Source organism: Mobula hypostoma, chromosome 18 (assembly GCF_963921235.1).
Source record: "Mobula hypostoma chromosome 18, sMobHyp1.1, whole genome shotgun sequence".
Classification (NCBI taxonomy): Eukaryota; Metazoa; Chordata; class Chondrichthyes; order Myliobatiformes; family Myliobatidae; genus Mobula; species Mobula hypostoma.
Window position 1 is genome coordinate 55733750 of NC_086114.1, and position 14613 is coordinate 55748362.

Consider the following 14613-nt stretch of genomic DNA (forward strand, 5'->3'; position numbering starts at 1 on the left):
AAACGTTACTCAAAATGTTATGATGCTATTGACTTATAAGTGACTTATAACCATATAACAATTACGGCACGGAAACAGGCCATCTCTGCCCTTCTAGTCCGTGCCGAACGCTACTCTCACCTAGTCCCAACGACCTGCACTCAGCCCATAAACCTCCATTCCTTTCCTGTCCATATACCTGTCCAATTTTTCTTTAAATGATAATATCGAACCTGCCTCAACCACTTCTATGGGAAGTTCGTTCAATACTTACTTCAAGCTCCCCTGTCCTCCCCTGATAATTGACTTATCACTGTATTCATGCGAGGAAAATATGCGCTGTGTGTTTAATATTAAATTCGTTAGGTAAATCCTTTGGAAGCGAAATTGCGTGCATTAGCCACCTATCACCTATATTCCTGTCGTGATTAACACCACCCCCCCGAACAGAATCGCCAAAAACGATTTGTAGAAAAAAATCAGCACGTACACGCATGTGCACAGGTGCCCGCGCAAGGCTTCATGGTCATTGTAGTCTTTGTCGGGGTAAACACAACGTATTTGACTGCTACTCTTGTCTGTTGGCAGCCCTACTCCCCCCCCCCCCCCCCGGGGTCGGCCGGTACACAAGAATATTGTCAATATTAAACCGGCCCGCAGTGCAAAAAAGGTTGGGGACCCCTGCTCAATGTCATCAAGCACTCAGATTGCTCTACCTGTGGCTGTGCGAATATTTAAGTATTTATATACAACATAGAGGACTCCTGGTCTTTACATGATTGCAGTACACCTCTCTGGTATATGCCCAATATCTCACTGGCATAACAGGTTTGGATAGTTCTGATGATCAGTGCAAGTTCTTTAAGAATTAACCAATCCCTTTCTGGATTGATCTACTCGAGGTAAGAGCAAAGGTCAGAACTATTTGGCAAGCTTCACCATTCTTTACAATCTAGGTGTAAATGATCTGGCAGCCTACAATAAGGGATGTCCCACGTTACAAATGGTCACTAATTGCTAGATAGATTGCATTGCCCTGTTAGTCCTGTGGATGTTTTCAGTCTTCCTGCTGTCTTGAAAGAGGTTGCTGCATCTATGCATTTGAAGTCACCACAGAAATTAGGCCTGATACTTGCCTATTTATGATTAGATTAGACTTGGAGCATTAAAAGTTACTGTTCAGTATTTCAGCCCCAAAAAGGGAATGTCTAAATGTGCATCAGTCTGCTGGAGGAACTCAGCAGGTCAAGCAGCATCTTCGAGAGGGAGGGAGGAGGAGTGGTTGGATGTTCAAGGTTGAAACCCTGTATCAGGGCTTTAGCTTAGTCATTCCTGTAGATGTTCTCAGAAGTTTTCAAATGTAGGTGCTTAATATTCTTCCTGTCAGACTCTCTCTTTCTAAATCACTACCGGAAGGTGAGGAGGATACAGTGAAGCTAACAGAATTCTTACAGGCTCACGGATGGGTTGCAAAGAGGATGTTTCCCTTGGCCATGCTGCCTAGATCTGGGATACAGGCTCAGTTAATGGGTAGACTGTTTAGGAGTGAGATGAGAATTTTTTTCACATGAGAACATGAGAATTTGTAAGTCATATGGTCTAAGAGTCATACAGTGCAGAAATCGGCCCTTCAGCCCGTCTCTTCCATGCTGACCTCTGTCAATCCATATTCACTTACCCAGGTTAGGTACTGGCCCTTTTATGCCTTGCCTGGACGATCTAAATTCCTCTGAAATATAATTGTACCTGATTCCACCATCACCTCAGTGTACACCTGAGATGTCAACCACTTTGAGTTTTTAAAAAAAAAAACTTTCCCCTCAGGGCTCCTCAACACTTCCTAAACCTTTTGTTCTTGATATCCTTTGAATGGGATAAAAGATTCTGCCTATGTTTTCCATGTGTCTCTATCAGGTCACTACTCAGGCTCCTTTGCTCCAGGGAAAACAAGTCCAGCCTATCCAATCTCTCCCCATAACCAAAGTCTTCCAATCCAGGCAACGTTCTGATGGCTCCTCTGTTCCCTCTCCAGCTATGCAATGTGCTGAATTCAGTCAGAACACAGAACAATAAGACCAAAGAAATCGTACAGCACACCTCATTCTTGCCAATCGTGATGCTTATCCCATCTGCGCACTTTAAGCCCACATCCTTTCCTATCCTGTACGAACATTTTTTTAAATGTTATGATTTCTGAATTTTAAGTGAATTGAGTGGTAATGAGGATGGGGCAGGAAATCATATTTTGAGATAAAAGCAATAAACACGAAATACTGGAGGAACTTGGCAAGTCAGGCAGCATCAATTGAGGGAATAAGCAGACAATGTTTTAGGCTGAAGAAGAGTTTATTCCCCTCCATAGATGCCGCCTGACATGCTGAGTGAGAGAGAGAGAGAGAGTGTGTGTGTGTGTGTGTTGCTTAAGATTTCCTGCATCTGTAGGTCATAAACAAGAGAAGATCTGCAGTCGCTGAAAATCCAAGCAATACGCAAAATACTGGAGGAACTCAGCAGGTCAGGCAGCATCCATGGAAAAGAGTACAGTCAACATTTCAGACCAAGATCCTTCATCAGGACTCATGGATGAGGGGTTTCGGCCCAAAGTGTTGACTGTACTCTTTTTTTCCCCCATAGATACTGCTTTGCCTGCTGAGTTCCTCCAGCATTTTGTGTGTGTTGATCTGTAGAATCTCTTGTGTTTCTGGGGAAAGATCGGCTATGATCTTGATGGCAGAGTAAAGGGTTCAGTTGACCTGCGGCTGTTGCCACTTCTGGTGTTCTTATGGATCTGCAGATGATGGTGTCTTCTGTGACTGCTGCCCTCAAACTGGGTGTTAGACATTGGAAGTTTGGCAGCCGCTGTTAGAGTAGCCGGGAGGATTGACTGCAGTACATTTAGAAGGTGGTGGACATTGGAGCTGTGGTGTGCTTGTGGTGGAGGAAGCGAATGTTTAGGGTGCCAATCTTGCAGCTGCTTTGTTCTGGATGTTGTCAAACTTCTTGAAAGTTGCTAAAGCTGCACTCATCAGGAATGTGGAGAGAATCCACCACACTTCTGACTAATAAATGGTGGAAAGACCCCTCAGTGTCAAGAGGAGAGTCATTCATCTGATCCCCATCCCTACCAGGACAGCACAGAGGCAAAGTGCTTTCGATTACTATAACATAAGAAGTTCCATAAAGTGCCATTTCATATCATAGGTGTGTGACTATCTGAGTTCTGAGGTACTGGTTCCACTTTGGAAGGTAGCATTGCCTCTTTTCTGGTGTTGCACTGGTAGAATCGTTCATTCTCTTGGCAGCTCATTTACTGGCCATTCTCTGTTTCAGGATAACAGTAAGAAGAGCTTGAGTGTGGGCTTGGGCACGGACACATTGGATTCCCATCCTTCGGTGAGTTGATTTCTGGGGGTTTAGATTTTTAACCTGTCTTAATTTTTGGAGCAATTTTCTCCTTCGTCCCAAGAAACCTGATGCTGGAATAGTGCTGACCCTGCAGTTACCACATAAAAGTATTGGATGAGGAACCACACAATGGTGGTCAAAATGGGATATGCTGGAATAATTACTGAATTCTCCTGACAGCCCCTATGTACAACACCTACAGCACCTGCAAGTCTCACTCATTATCACTTCATCAAAAAGTTGGTCATGTTATTGGCTATAATCAGAGCTGGGTGTCGTTTATTAAGAAGGCTCACCAATGTCTCTACTTCTTCAGAAGGCTAAAGACTTTTGGCATTTTCCTGTCTACCCTTGCCAATTTTTATCGATGCACCATAGAAAGTATCTCATTTAGATGCATAATGGCTTGGTAGGGGAACTGCTCAGCACGAGACTACAAGAAACTACATAGATGTGGAAACAGCTCAGCACGTCACGGAAACCAACCTTCCCTCCATGTCTGCATTTATCACTGCCGCAGTAAAGCAGCCAACGTAAGCAAAGACCCCATCCACCTCGGACACACTCTCTTCTCCCCTCCCCTCTTCCTTTAGGAAGGAGATAAAACAAGCATGAAAGCCTGTCCTACCAGCCTCAAGAACAGCTTCCACATCTTTCCTGTAATGTGGTGACCAGACCAGTTGAGCAGTGGCTAAGCTTTTCTTATCATGGAAGGAGGCCACTTGGCCCATCAAGTCTGTGCTGGTTCACAGAACAATCCAGTTAATCTCATTCTTGCACTCTCCTTCCCATCAGTTTCCCCTCTGATTTTTCTCACCCCCCCCCCCATCCACTGACACTGGCAACAATTTACAGCAGTTAATTAATCTAATGAAGTGTCCATCCATGGGATGTGGGAGGAAATGAGCTCCCAGTAGAAGTCCACATGGACACAGGGAGAATGTGCACCCTGCCAGCCCCCCAGAGGTCAGCATCAAACTAACCTCTGTATTACTTTTGAGGATCTGCTGACGTGTTCTCCCTCTGTACCTCCACAACACTTGCTATTCTGCTATTTATTGTGCACTTAAATAGCAAAACTATATTAAACTTGCCAGGTTTTGGGCGCATGACACTATCCATCATCTGATTGGCCAGCAGCTCCGGTACAACACCTTCCTAATTGGTCATTGACTTGAAATGTTAACTCTGCATCTCTCTTCAGATGCTGCCTGAGCCGTTAAGTACCCCCAGCATCTTCCCTCTTCTTTATAAATTAGTCTCACATTTGTGAGGTAATAAGTAGAAAGCCCAAGGCGGGCGGTGGAGTTGCCAGTGGAGTGTCTATTGTCAGTGTTGTCACTGGCCACGGTGACATTGCTTACAGTTCGTGGCGCTATTATTGGGTGAGATTACTTTCTGTGCTGTTTCTCAGGAAGGCTATAGGTTACATTTGGAGTGGAAAAGAAAACTATCTAATGGCTCCTCATCCTCACAGCCTGAAACAGAACACCAGTCGCTGCTGGGAAACTCCACCAGCAGCCTGAGTACTCCAGAGGTGGAGAGCTCCAGCTGCAACAGTCAGACCTTCAGAGGTTAGTACAGAGTCTGGGTTACACCTTGTCAGCATACAGCCGGCATTTACGGGTATGCAGTGAGGGACCAGTGTGTGTCAGCAGAGACCACACAGGACAGTGCAGCTGGTAGAGCCACTGCCTCACAGATCCAGTGATACTGGTTCGATCCCGATCTCGGGTGCTCTCTGTGTGGAGTTTCCCTCCTCAGATGCTCCTGTTTCCATAAGACAAAGGAGCAGAATTTGGCCATTTGGTCCATCAAGTCTGCTCTGCCATTCTAACATGGCTGATTTATTTTCTCATCGAACCCATTCTTCTGTCTTCTCTCTGTAACTTTTGATGCCTTTACTAATCAAGAACCAATTAATCTCTGCTTTAAGCATACCCAGTGTGTTGGCCTCCATAGCCGTCTGTGGTAATGAATTCCACAGATTCACTGTCTTCTGGCTGAAGAAATTCCTCCTCGTCTCTGTTCTAAAGGGACATCCTTGTGTTCTGAGGCCGTGCCCTCTGGTCCTAGACATTCCCACAGTTGGTAGCATCCACTCTATGTAGGATGTGTTTTCTCCCACAACCCAAAGAAAGTAGCTTAATCATTCTCCAGATTGTGTGAGGAGTAAAATGTGGGGGTGTATGTTTATGAGAATAAATTTGATTTGGGGTAGATTCAACTTGCTGTCTGCTTCCAAGCTGAGAGTTAGTTTGGGGAGGTGTGCAAGGTTGTCCTCACCTGGAAATGGACTCAGCAAAATGTGGGATTAGCAGAAGTGAAGTGAGACCACACTTGGTGTATTGCTTGGTTTTGATCGCCCGGGAATGTCACTAAGCTGGAGAAGATGCAGTAAGAGATGTTAGAGAGGCTGGAGGGCTTGAATTGCAAGGAGGGACTGACAGCCTAGGACTTTTTTTTTCGCTGAAGTGGGGGAAGATGAGGAGAGACCTTAAAGAAGTTTATAAAATCATGAAGCACACTGATGAGGTCAGTCTTTTTCCTAGGGTAGGGGAGCCTGAAACTAGAGGGCACAGGTTTAAGGTGAGAGGAGAAAGGTTTAAACTTACATTTGCGTAAAGGGTGGTATGTATATGAAGTGTGTATCATTTCACTGCTTAAAATAATTTTGGACAGGTATCTGGTTAGGAACGGTTTTGAGGGAAATGACCCAAAAACAAGCAAATGGGAGGAGCTGAGGTAGATGGCTTGCCCAACATAGTCAAGTTGGACAGAAGGGCCTGTTTCTTTGCTGTATAACTGTGACTCTGTAAGTTACATTTCTAGAAGGGCCTTAAAAATACCAACAATGATCGGCAGCAGGTTAAAGTGGGAAACAAGCAAAGCATACCCAGACAAAAGAGAATCTGCAGATGCTGGAAATCCGAGCAACACACACGAAATGCTGGGGGAGCTCAGCAGCCCAGGCAGCATCTATGGGGGGGTAGGGGGTTGGTGGGGAGTACAGTCAGTGTTTCGGCTGAAATCCTTCGCAGGACTGGAGAAAAGAGCTGAGGAGTGGATTTAAAAGGTGGGGTGAGGGGAGAGAGAAACACAAGCTAATAGGTGAAACCTGGAGGGGGAGGGATGAAGCAAAGAGCTGAGAAGTTGATTGGTGAAAGAGACAGAAGGTCATGGAAGGAAGAAAAAGGCAGGAGGAGCACCAGAGGTGGTTGATAGGCAGGCGGGGAGGTAAAGGTGAGAGAGGGAAAACGGGATGGGAAATGGTGAAGGGGGGAGGGTGGGGGGCATTACCTGAAGTTTGAGAAATCGATGTTCATGCCATCAGGCTGGAGGCTACCCAAATGGAATATAAGGTGGTGTTCCTCCAACCTAAGTGTGGCCTCATCACGACAGAGGAGGAGGCCATTGATGGATATCAGTGAAACCCGACATAGTTTGGAAGACCACTTTGCGGGGTACTTACGCTCCATCCACCAGAACAAGCGGGATCTCCCATTGACCACCCACTCTAATTCTACTTCCCATTCCAATATGTCCACCCATGGCCACCTCCACTGCTGTGATGAGGCCACACTTGGGTTGAAGGAACATCGTCTTATATTCCGTTTGGGTAACCTCCAACCTGATGCATGAACATCATTTTTCAAACTTCCAGTAATGCACCCCAACCCCCCCGCCCTTCACCATGTCCCATCCTTTTTTTTTTCCCCTCCCCTCCCTCACCTTATCTCCTTGCCTACCCATTGCCTCCCTCTGGTGCCCCTTCCTCCTTTTCATCCTTCCATGGCCTTCTGTCACTTTCATCAATCAACTTCCCAGCTCTTTACTTCATCCCTCCTTCTCCTCCAGGTTTCACCTATCACCTGGTGTTTCTCTCTTCCCTCCTCCACCTCTTAAATCTACTTCTCAGCTTTCTTCTGTCCTGCCGAAGGGTTTTGGCCCGAAGTGTCGACTGTGCTTTTTTTTTTCCATAGAGGCTGCATGCCCTGCTGAGTTCCTCCAGCTGAAAGCATGCCCAGGCAAAGGCTTTAGGAGGAGCGAGCAGGCAAGGGAAGCTGCAGGTTGTGCAGATGGGACGGAGGTAGTGGGGATATGGGGAGTTGCCTTACAGAGACAGAAGACCCTCGGAGCTGAACACAGAATGAGAATGTTTGCAACCCAGATGTGGCTGTATCTGAAGCCGGAGTATTCGGCCACTATAGATCAGGGAGTAGATCTGCAGTTAGTGTATTTGGCTGCAGCGGTGGATGGAGGGTAAGGGAAAGCAGAATGATGGTAAGACAGTGGGATGTGTACCTTTATTAAGTAGATGTACAAGTGTGTGCCCTGTTGCCTCTCATTCCGTATTCTGTATGCTTCCGTCTTTCAGAGAGACTGGTGAAGAAAGAAAAAATACTTGAATTAGATTCAGTCGAAGGAATCAGCCAAGTAGAATATCGAATACTCAGGATATTAATTTTCATGTGAGTATTGAATAGTGTCTCACATATCACATGGAGTGAAAGGAGTGGGAATGTGGTACTGTCTCCCAAGGTAGATTGTGATCGTCAGGACTCCAAACTTTGTCACCTCCTAGACAAGTCACTTGCCCTCCAGGAGCACCTACACACTTCTGAATAGAGGTGCTCCAGGAAGCAAATGAAGATTGTTTTTTTTCATATTGCCTAAAATCTGACCAGTGAACTCCATTATAATAGGCAACCTTCAATATTTAAAACCTGGTGTTGAATTGATGCTGTAATTAAAGTGTGTAATTAAATCATCCTCAAAATCAGGTTTAATATCACCAGCATAATTTGTGAAATTTGTTAAGTTTACGGCAGCAGTACAATGCAATACATGTTAATATAGTGGAAAAAATAGACGTTTTAAAGAATTAGTGAGGTAGTGTTCATGGGTTCAATGTCCATTCAGAAATCAGATGGCAGAGCGGAAGAAGCTGTCCTGTATCGCTGAGTGTGTGCCTTCAAGCTCCTGTACATCCTTGCTGATGATACCAATAAGATGAGGCCACATCCTTGGTCCTTGATGATGGATGTGGCTCCTTGAAGATGTCCTGGATACTACAGAAACTAATGCCCATGATGGAGCTGACTGATTCTACAACTCTCTGCAGCTTACTTTGATCCTGTGTAGTAGCCTCCCTACACTTACCAGACGCTGATGCAGCCAGTTATGTTCATGTTAGTTACACTGCCGGTAACGGGGATAATTTTGAAGCTACAAACAATCCACTAGAGGAACTTGGCAGGTCAAACACTGACAATTCCTTTCCTCCCACGGATGCTGTTCAACCCGCTGAGTTCCTCCAGCAGGTTTTCTGTTGCTCCAGATTTCAACATCTCCAGCCTCGTGTATCTTAGTTCTGAAGCTTCCATACACTGAATGGCCTTATTAAGCTCCTGTGATCTTAGTCTACGGAGCACGATGTTTACACAGCCTCCTGTGTAAACATCATGCACCATAGGTAGAACATCACAAACTGTGGTTTTTCAGCTGTGAACCATTTGCATTAAAAACACTTCTATCTTTCACATCTTGCGGCAGCATTATGAAAGAGTTACCTGTTGTTGAGGGAAGAATGACGTCTGTTTTGCAGGTTCATTTGTTTCCCAATGTGTGGACTGACATTGTTCTATATTTTTCCAGCGTCATTATTCTCTTGGCGTCCTCCATTTACATGACATACAGAGTGTTCTCACTGGAACAACAGTTGGGACTCCTGGACACAGCCTCCCAGTCACCCACCCACAAGAGGTAAGCTGGTAGCCTGGATCTGGACAAATTTAACCATTCAATCTCCATGCACCAGAACAGGGACATTTTGCTCTGTGGTAACTTATCAGGGCAGGTTTGGAAGCAGAGCGATCTTGCTCTGCTTTGCAGCTCAAACATTGGGGTACAGTTGAAGCCTGTTGCCCAATAAAGCCTCCTGACATCCTGTTCACACACACGGTAAGACAAGAAGCCCCCTTAATGTCTATTTCCTGCTTGTATATCACCCAGCAACTTTGGCCATTTCTGAATTTCCTGTAAACATCTGCTGCAAAGTGTTTTCAGATGGACCATTGTGGATGTCGGAGAAACACAGATACACACTGTAGTGACTTATCGGAAATGTATCTGCTCTCAGTATCTCAAATCAGGTTTATTATCAGTGACATGTGAAATTTGTTGTTTTGTAGCAGCAGTACTGTGCAGGAAATAAAAATAAAACAAAAGAAATAATGCAGAAGAGGAACAGAAGGGTAGTGGTCATGAAAACTGTTCAGAAATCTGATGGTGGATGGGGAAGAATCTGTTCCTAAAAGATAGATTGTGGGTTTTCAGGCTCCTGTACTTCTTCTCCATTGGTAATAATGAGCAAAGGTCATATCCTAGGTGCTGAGGGCAGTGGTGCTGACCAGTTCTGAGATTAACAGTAAATATTCCTGTTCATACCAAAATTCCCAGCTTGAAGCTTGTTGCTTAGAGTCTTAACAGCAGCCCACGAATGGCTAGAAAAACTCAGCAGGTCAGGCAGCATCTGTGGATGGATACTGCATATATATTTAATCCCTCTATTTACAAAGTTGTGCCGCAAGTGGTTTCTTAACCACGTCGTCCACTTGCACACTGACTTTCACAGAGTATTCACCCACCTCAAACTGGTTACTGATACCAACCTTCAAACTGTTTCTACTAAAATTTGACCCTTGTCCAACCTGAACTGCGTCTGCCAGCTGCTGCCCAAATCTCATGGTAGATTCTCTGCCGTCCGCCTCACTGTATATCACATTGATAGCATATATTTCACCCCCTGTAGCCAGATCATTTATATATTATTGGAAACACTCTGGTCCCACTGTGGACTCAGAGTTACACAGACTGGAAACAGGCACTTTGGCCCCACACATCACAAGCAGTGGGCACTTGTCCATATTGATCACACTTTCCACTTCTTGGCCCCTTCTCTACCTGGGTGATTTATGTGCTTAGCTTGACACTTAATAAATGCTCTCAGCAGCTCTGCTTCCGCCACTTCCTCTGGTGTGTGTTCCACATACTCGCTGTTCTCTCTGGGTGAAGAAGGTCCCTACCACACATGTCACTATAGTCTGAAGATAATCCAATTGCCTCATGAAATTGCATACCAAAGTTACCAGCTGTATAAGGTGCTTCCATTGTCCAAGAGTCCATGATAAGTTACCAAGTTCTCCTGAGAAGCCTCTACGTAAAACCTTTATGGTGGAGTCTATAGGGTTCTGTCATCATCACTTCACTTCATCAAAATGTGGTTCAGGTTATTGGTCGTAATCAGGGCTAGGTGTCTGTTATCAACCCATACTTCCCCCTCAGTCTCTGTTTTCCCATTGTTGATATCGGGCCTCTAGTTACCAGGTTCATCTCCCTGTCTCCCCCCCCCCCCCACCCCACCCCACTTCCGTTGGCCAGGGTGTAGAAGGGTTAAATCCTCTGGCACTTTCCAAAGTCCAAAAAGGTCCTGAGTCTTTTTCCATTGACACTTCTCCATCAGCCATGAGGCACCACAGTAGTGTAGCGGCTCGCGCAATGGTATTACAGCTGGGAGCGTCGGAGCTCAGAGTGCAATCCCAGCTACCCCTGTAAGGAGCCTGTACATTCTCCTTGTGGGATGTGTGCTCCGGTTTCCCCCAACAGTCCAAAGAGACACCTGTTAGTAGGTTAATTAGTCATTGTGAATTGTCCTGTGATTAGGTTAGGGTTAAATCAGCACTGTCGGGGATTTTTGGCCAGTGTGGCTTGAAGGGCCTATTCTGTGCTGTATCTCTTAAGTAAAATAAAATAACCACGGTGAAGGCAGTTCACCAAAGTAGTTGATGATGATTTCTGGAACTTCTTCCGATCAGATTTAATATTTCCAAATGTAATGGGATCAGGGTGACTCCTGCATGTGGGGAAAGCTTGGGGTGAGGGGAACGGAGGGGTCAGGGTATGTCATTAATTTCATTGGCACTCACTTTGTGTCTCAGTGGTATCTGTCTGTCAAGTTGGGATACTGATATCAGTAGTGAGAAAACAGTTAGACATTCTTTGATGGGGAAGTGTGGGTTGATAAGACAGCCGGCCCCAACTAACCTCAATAAGCTGACCCACTTTATGCTGAAGTGATAATGAAAGAGTTCTGTAGGCTCCATTAAGGGTGTTATAGAAACATAGAAAACCTATAGCACAATACAGGCCCTTCGGCCCACAAAGCTGTGCCGAACATGTCCTTGCCTTAGAACTACCTGGGCTTTACCCATAGCCCTCTATTTTTCTAAGCTCCATGTACCTACCCAGGAGCCTCTTAAAGCACCCTATTGTTTCCACCCCCATCACTGCCGCCAGCAGCCCATTTCATGCACTCACCACTCTCTGCGTTAATAAAAAAAACAACACAACTTACCCCTGACATCTCCTCTGTACCTACTTCCAAGCACCTTAAAACTATGCCGTCTCGTGCTAGCCATTTCAGCCCTCGGTATCCAGCCTCTGACTGTCCACACGATCAATGCCTCACATTATCTTGTATACCTCTATCAGGTCACCTCTCATCCTCTGCCACTCCAAGGAGAAAAGGTCGAGTTCACTCAACCTATTCTCATAAGGCATGCTCCCCAATCCAGGCAACATCCTTGTAAATCTCCTCTGCACCCTTCCTATGGTTTCCACATCCTTCCTGTAGTAAGGCAACCAGAACTGAGGACAGTACTCCAAGTGGGGTCTGACCAGGGTCCTATATAGCTGCAACATTACCTCTTGGCTCTTAAACTCAATCCACGATTGATGAAGGCCAGTGCACCATATGCCTTCTTAACCACAGAGTCAACCTGCGTAGCAGCTTTGAGTGTCCTGTGGACTTGGACCCCAAGATCCCTCTGATCCTCCACACTGCCAAGAGTCTTGCCATTAATGCCATATTCTGCCATCATATTTGACCTACCAAAATGAACGACCTCACACTTATTTGGGTTGAAGGCCATCTGCCATTATAAACGTGGGCTCTCGGGGGGAATTCGATAACATTCTTCTGGGTGCTGTTTCATGCAGAGGCAAGCAGCTGCTGTCTGCAGTGAGATAGGAAGTAGGGTCTGATTTGGTGTAAATGTTTAAATCCTCTGTCAAAATCTTCAATTAACATCAAAAGAGCTGTTAGGACTACCCTTTTCGAACTCGTGAAGCACCGTGCAACCCACTCACCTTCATGTTTGTTATGTTCCAGGTAAGGTAGGTCCCTAAGGTTTTGTTGAAGCTGTTGGCTCACACTGGCTCAGCGCTGGACCGGACAGCCCGGAGACTCTACTCTTTCCTGTACTCACTGGATGGGACTGGAACTGAAAGAGGCCAATTACAAACCGTGAGCTGCTGATGTCTCCAGTGCACTCTGATATTACCACAACACAAAGGTTTCAATTTCAGAACACTTGCACAAAACTCAATAAGAAGCCTATTTTTTAATTTATTTGTTAAATAAAGTTCAGTGTGTTATCTGTCCATTCCAAAGGTTAAAGTCCATCACTCCTACTGTCCTGGCGCTAGGGCACCCAGCATTCACAAGCAAGAGCTTTATTTGCTTCTAATCATTTGTGAATTGGACATCAGGACTAGTTGTTGACAGGGCAGCTGGGAACCCCATGCGCCGAGCGATGGAAGACTGGACCTTCTGAAGCAGCAGAAGAGACCACAGCGGACTGGAACTCAGTGTCTACAGCGCCCTTGTCACTGGAACGATGGGAGTTCTTGGCCCCCCACCCACTAAACAAATTGTTCCATTGACCTCGGCCAGTCACTGCCCTGCCTCCTTGCTTTGTTCCACACCCTTACTCAGCAGGTGCCAATTGTTTCTGTGCTCTCCACATCTCGAAGAAGCTTTAGCAGCTGTTTACATTGGAAATGACTCAACTTTGGATTTTATGTGGGCATTACGATAATTAAAAGTGTGGGTCCCTTCTGTGTTCAGTAATATAAGAAGACAGCACCTACTCCTGCTATGGAGACAGATTCACAGCAATGGAGAAAACACAGTCACAGGAAGCAGAGGGAGAGCAGTTGCTGGAGGGAGGGTGGTCAGTGGAGGGAAGTGGTTTCTGGAAGAAGGGTGTCCAGTGGAGAGAGTGGGACAGAGAGCATTTGTTGGAGGGAGCACAGACAGTGGAGGGAAGGAGATTGCCAGGAGTGAGGGTGGTTGCTGGAGGGAACGCAGTCATTGGAAGGAGGGTCGTCCCCAAACATAATGATGGGAAGGTGATCAAAAGGGTGACATGAGTAGGCGTCATCATTGAGAGTGGTGGGAGGGCCACAAGTGGAGTAAATGGAGGGAGGAGGCCACAGCAGAAGAAAGGAACAAGAGCCGGGGGGAATGAAGGGAGGGCCATTGATGGCGGGAGAGCAGGAGAGAGACCAGTAGCTGTGGGTGGATGTTCGCTTTGTATCTTGGAAAAGTAAGAAAGCTGAAAGAAGAAGTTTGCTTTAAGGTGCTATGAGCAGTGGGTGGACACGTTATTCTGTTGGGCATGGGCAGCAGGTGGATATGGGAACAGGCAGGATACTGTGGAATGATTTAGTATTGAATTGTGTGTACTGAACAGAGGAGAAGGTGGACCCTTCACGCTAGGGTTATAAGGTGACAGAATTGATTGTAGATCACGGTCATTGGGAGAGTTTTGGTGTACCGATTGCATTTTTGATGCTTAGATTCTGACCTGTGAACAGGGTGTGGGCTCTCCCGGGAACACTCGCTATTTGGGCCTCGTGCACACTGGGCTTCACTCTTGCTGATCAGAAATACTTGCCTGTTATTCTCGTTATTTAGATTAATAAATGTTACAATGGTGTTCCTGTGATTTTCCTCAGTGCTGCGTTCTACCTTCATTAATGTTTGTCACAGAAACACCCCATGACATCCTTTCCTGCTGGAATATGGGAAGAAGAGGTTTTTGTGAGCTTGGGATGGTGGTGAGGAGCTGGGAGGGTCGATGCAGATCAGGGCAACAGGAGTGTCTAGAGGGACAAAGATCTGCAGGAAATTTCCTCTGGAAACTAGACTGAAGCTGGGTGGTGAACGATGTTACAGAGGCAGATGTGTTGGGGATATCTGCTGAAAAGTTCAGGTAATCTGCACAAGACAATTAGTTGCTAACTGTGTGCGTGTGTGCTCACTCATGTCCTCACTTCTGTCAAGATCTCCTTTGGACAACCTCCAAAGGTCACATTCACACA

At 45.8% G+C, this 14613-nt stretch overlaps 1 protein-coding gene across 11 annotated transcripts in view; it reads left to right on the forward strand.

Annotated features, from left to right (window-relative positions):
- gramd2aa (GRAM domain containing 2Aa) overlaps positions 1-14310 on the forward strand; it is a 54015-nt gene extending 39705 nt beyond the window's left edge. For 4 of the 11 annotated variants that reach the window (XM_063070924.1, XM_063070921.1, XM_063070922.1 and 1 more), the window contains 5 exons: positions 3310-3372; positions 4799-4958; positions 7763-7856; positions 9043-9150; positions 12617-14281. In XM_063070924.1, the coding sequence (XP_062926994.1) occupies positions 3310-3372; positions 4799-4958; positions 7763-7856; positions 9043-9150; positions 12617-12620 (429 nt within the window). In that variant the 3' untranslated portion in view covers positions 12621-14281. Of the gene's footprint in view, positions 1-3309; positions 3373-4798; positions 4959-7762; positions 7857-9042; positions 9155-12616 lie in introns of those variants that run through there. The other 7 variants (XM_063070918.1, XM_063070917.1, XM_063070919.1 and 4 more) reach the window with 5 other exon arrangements.
- Positions 14311-14613: the final 303 nt, after the last annotated feature.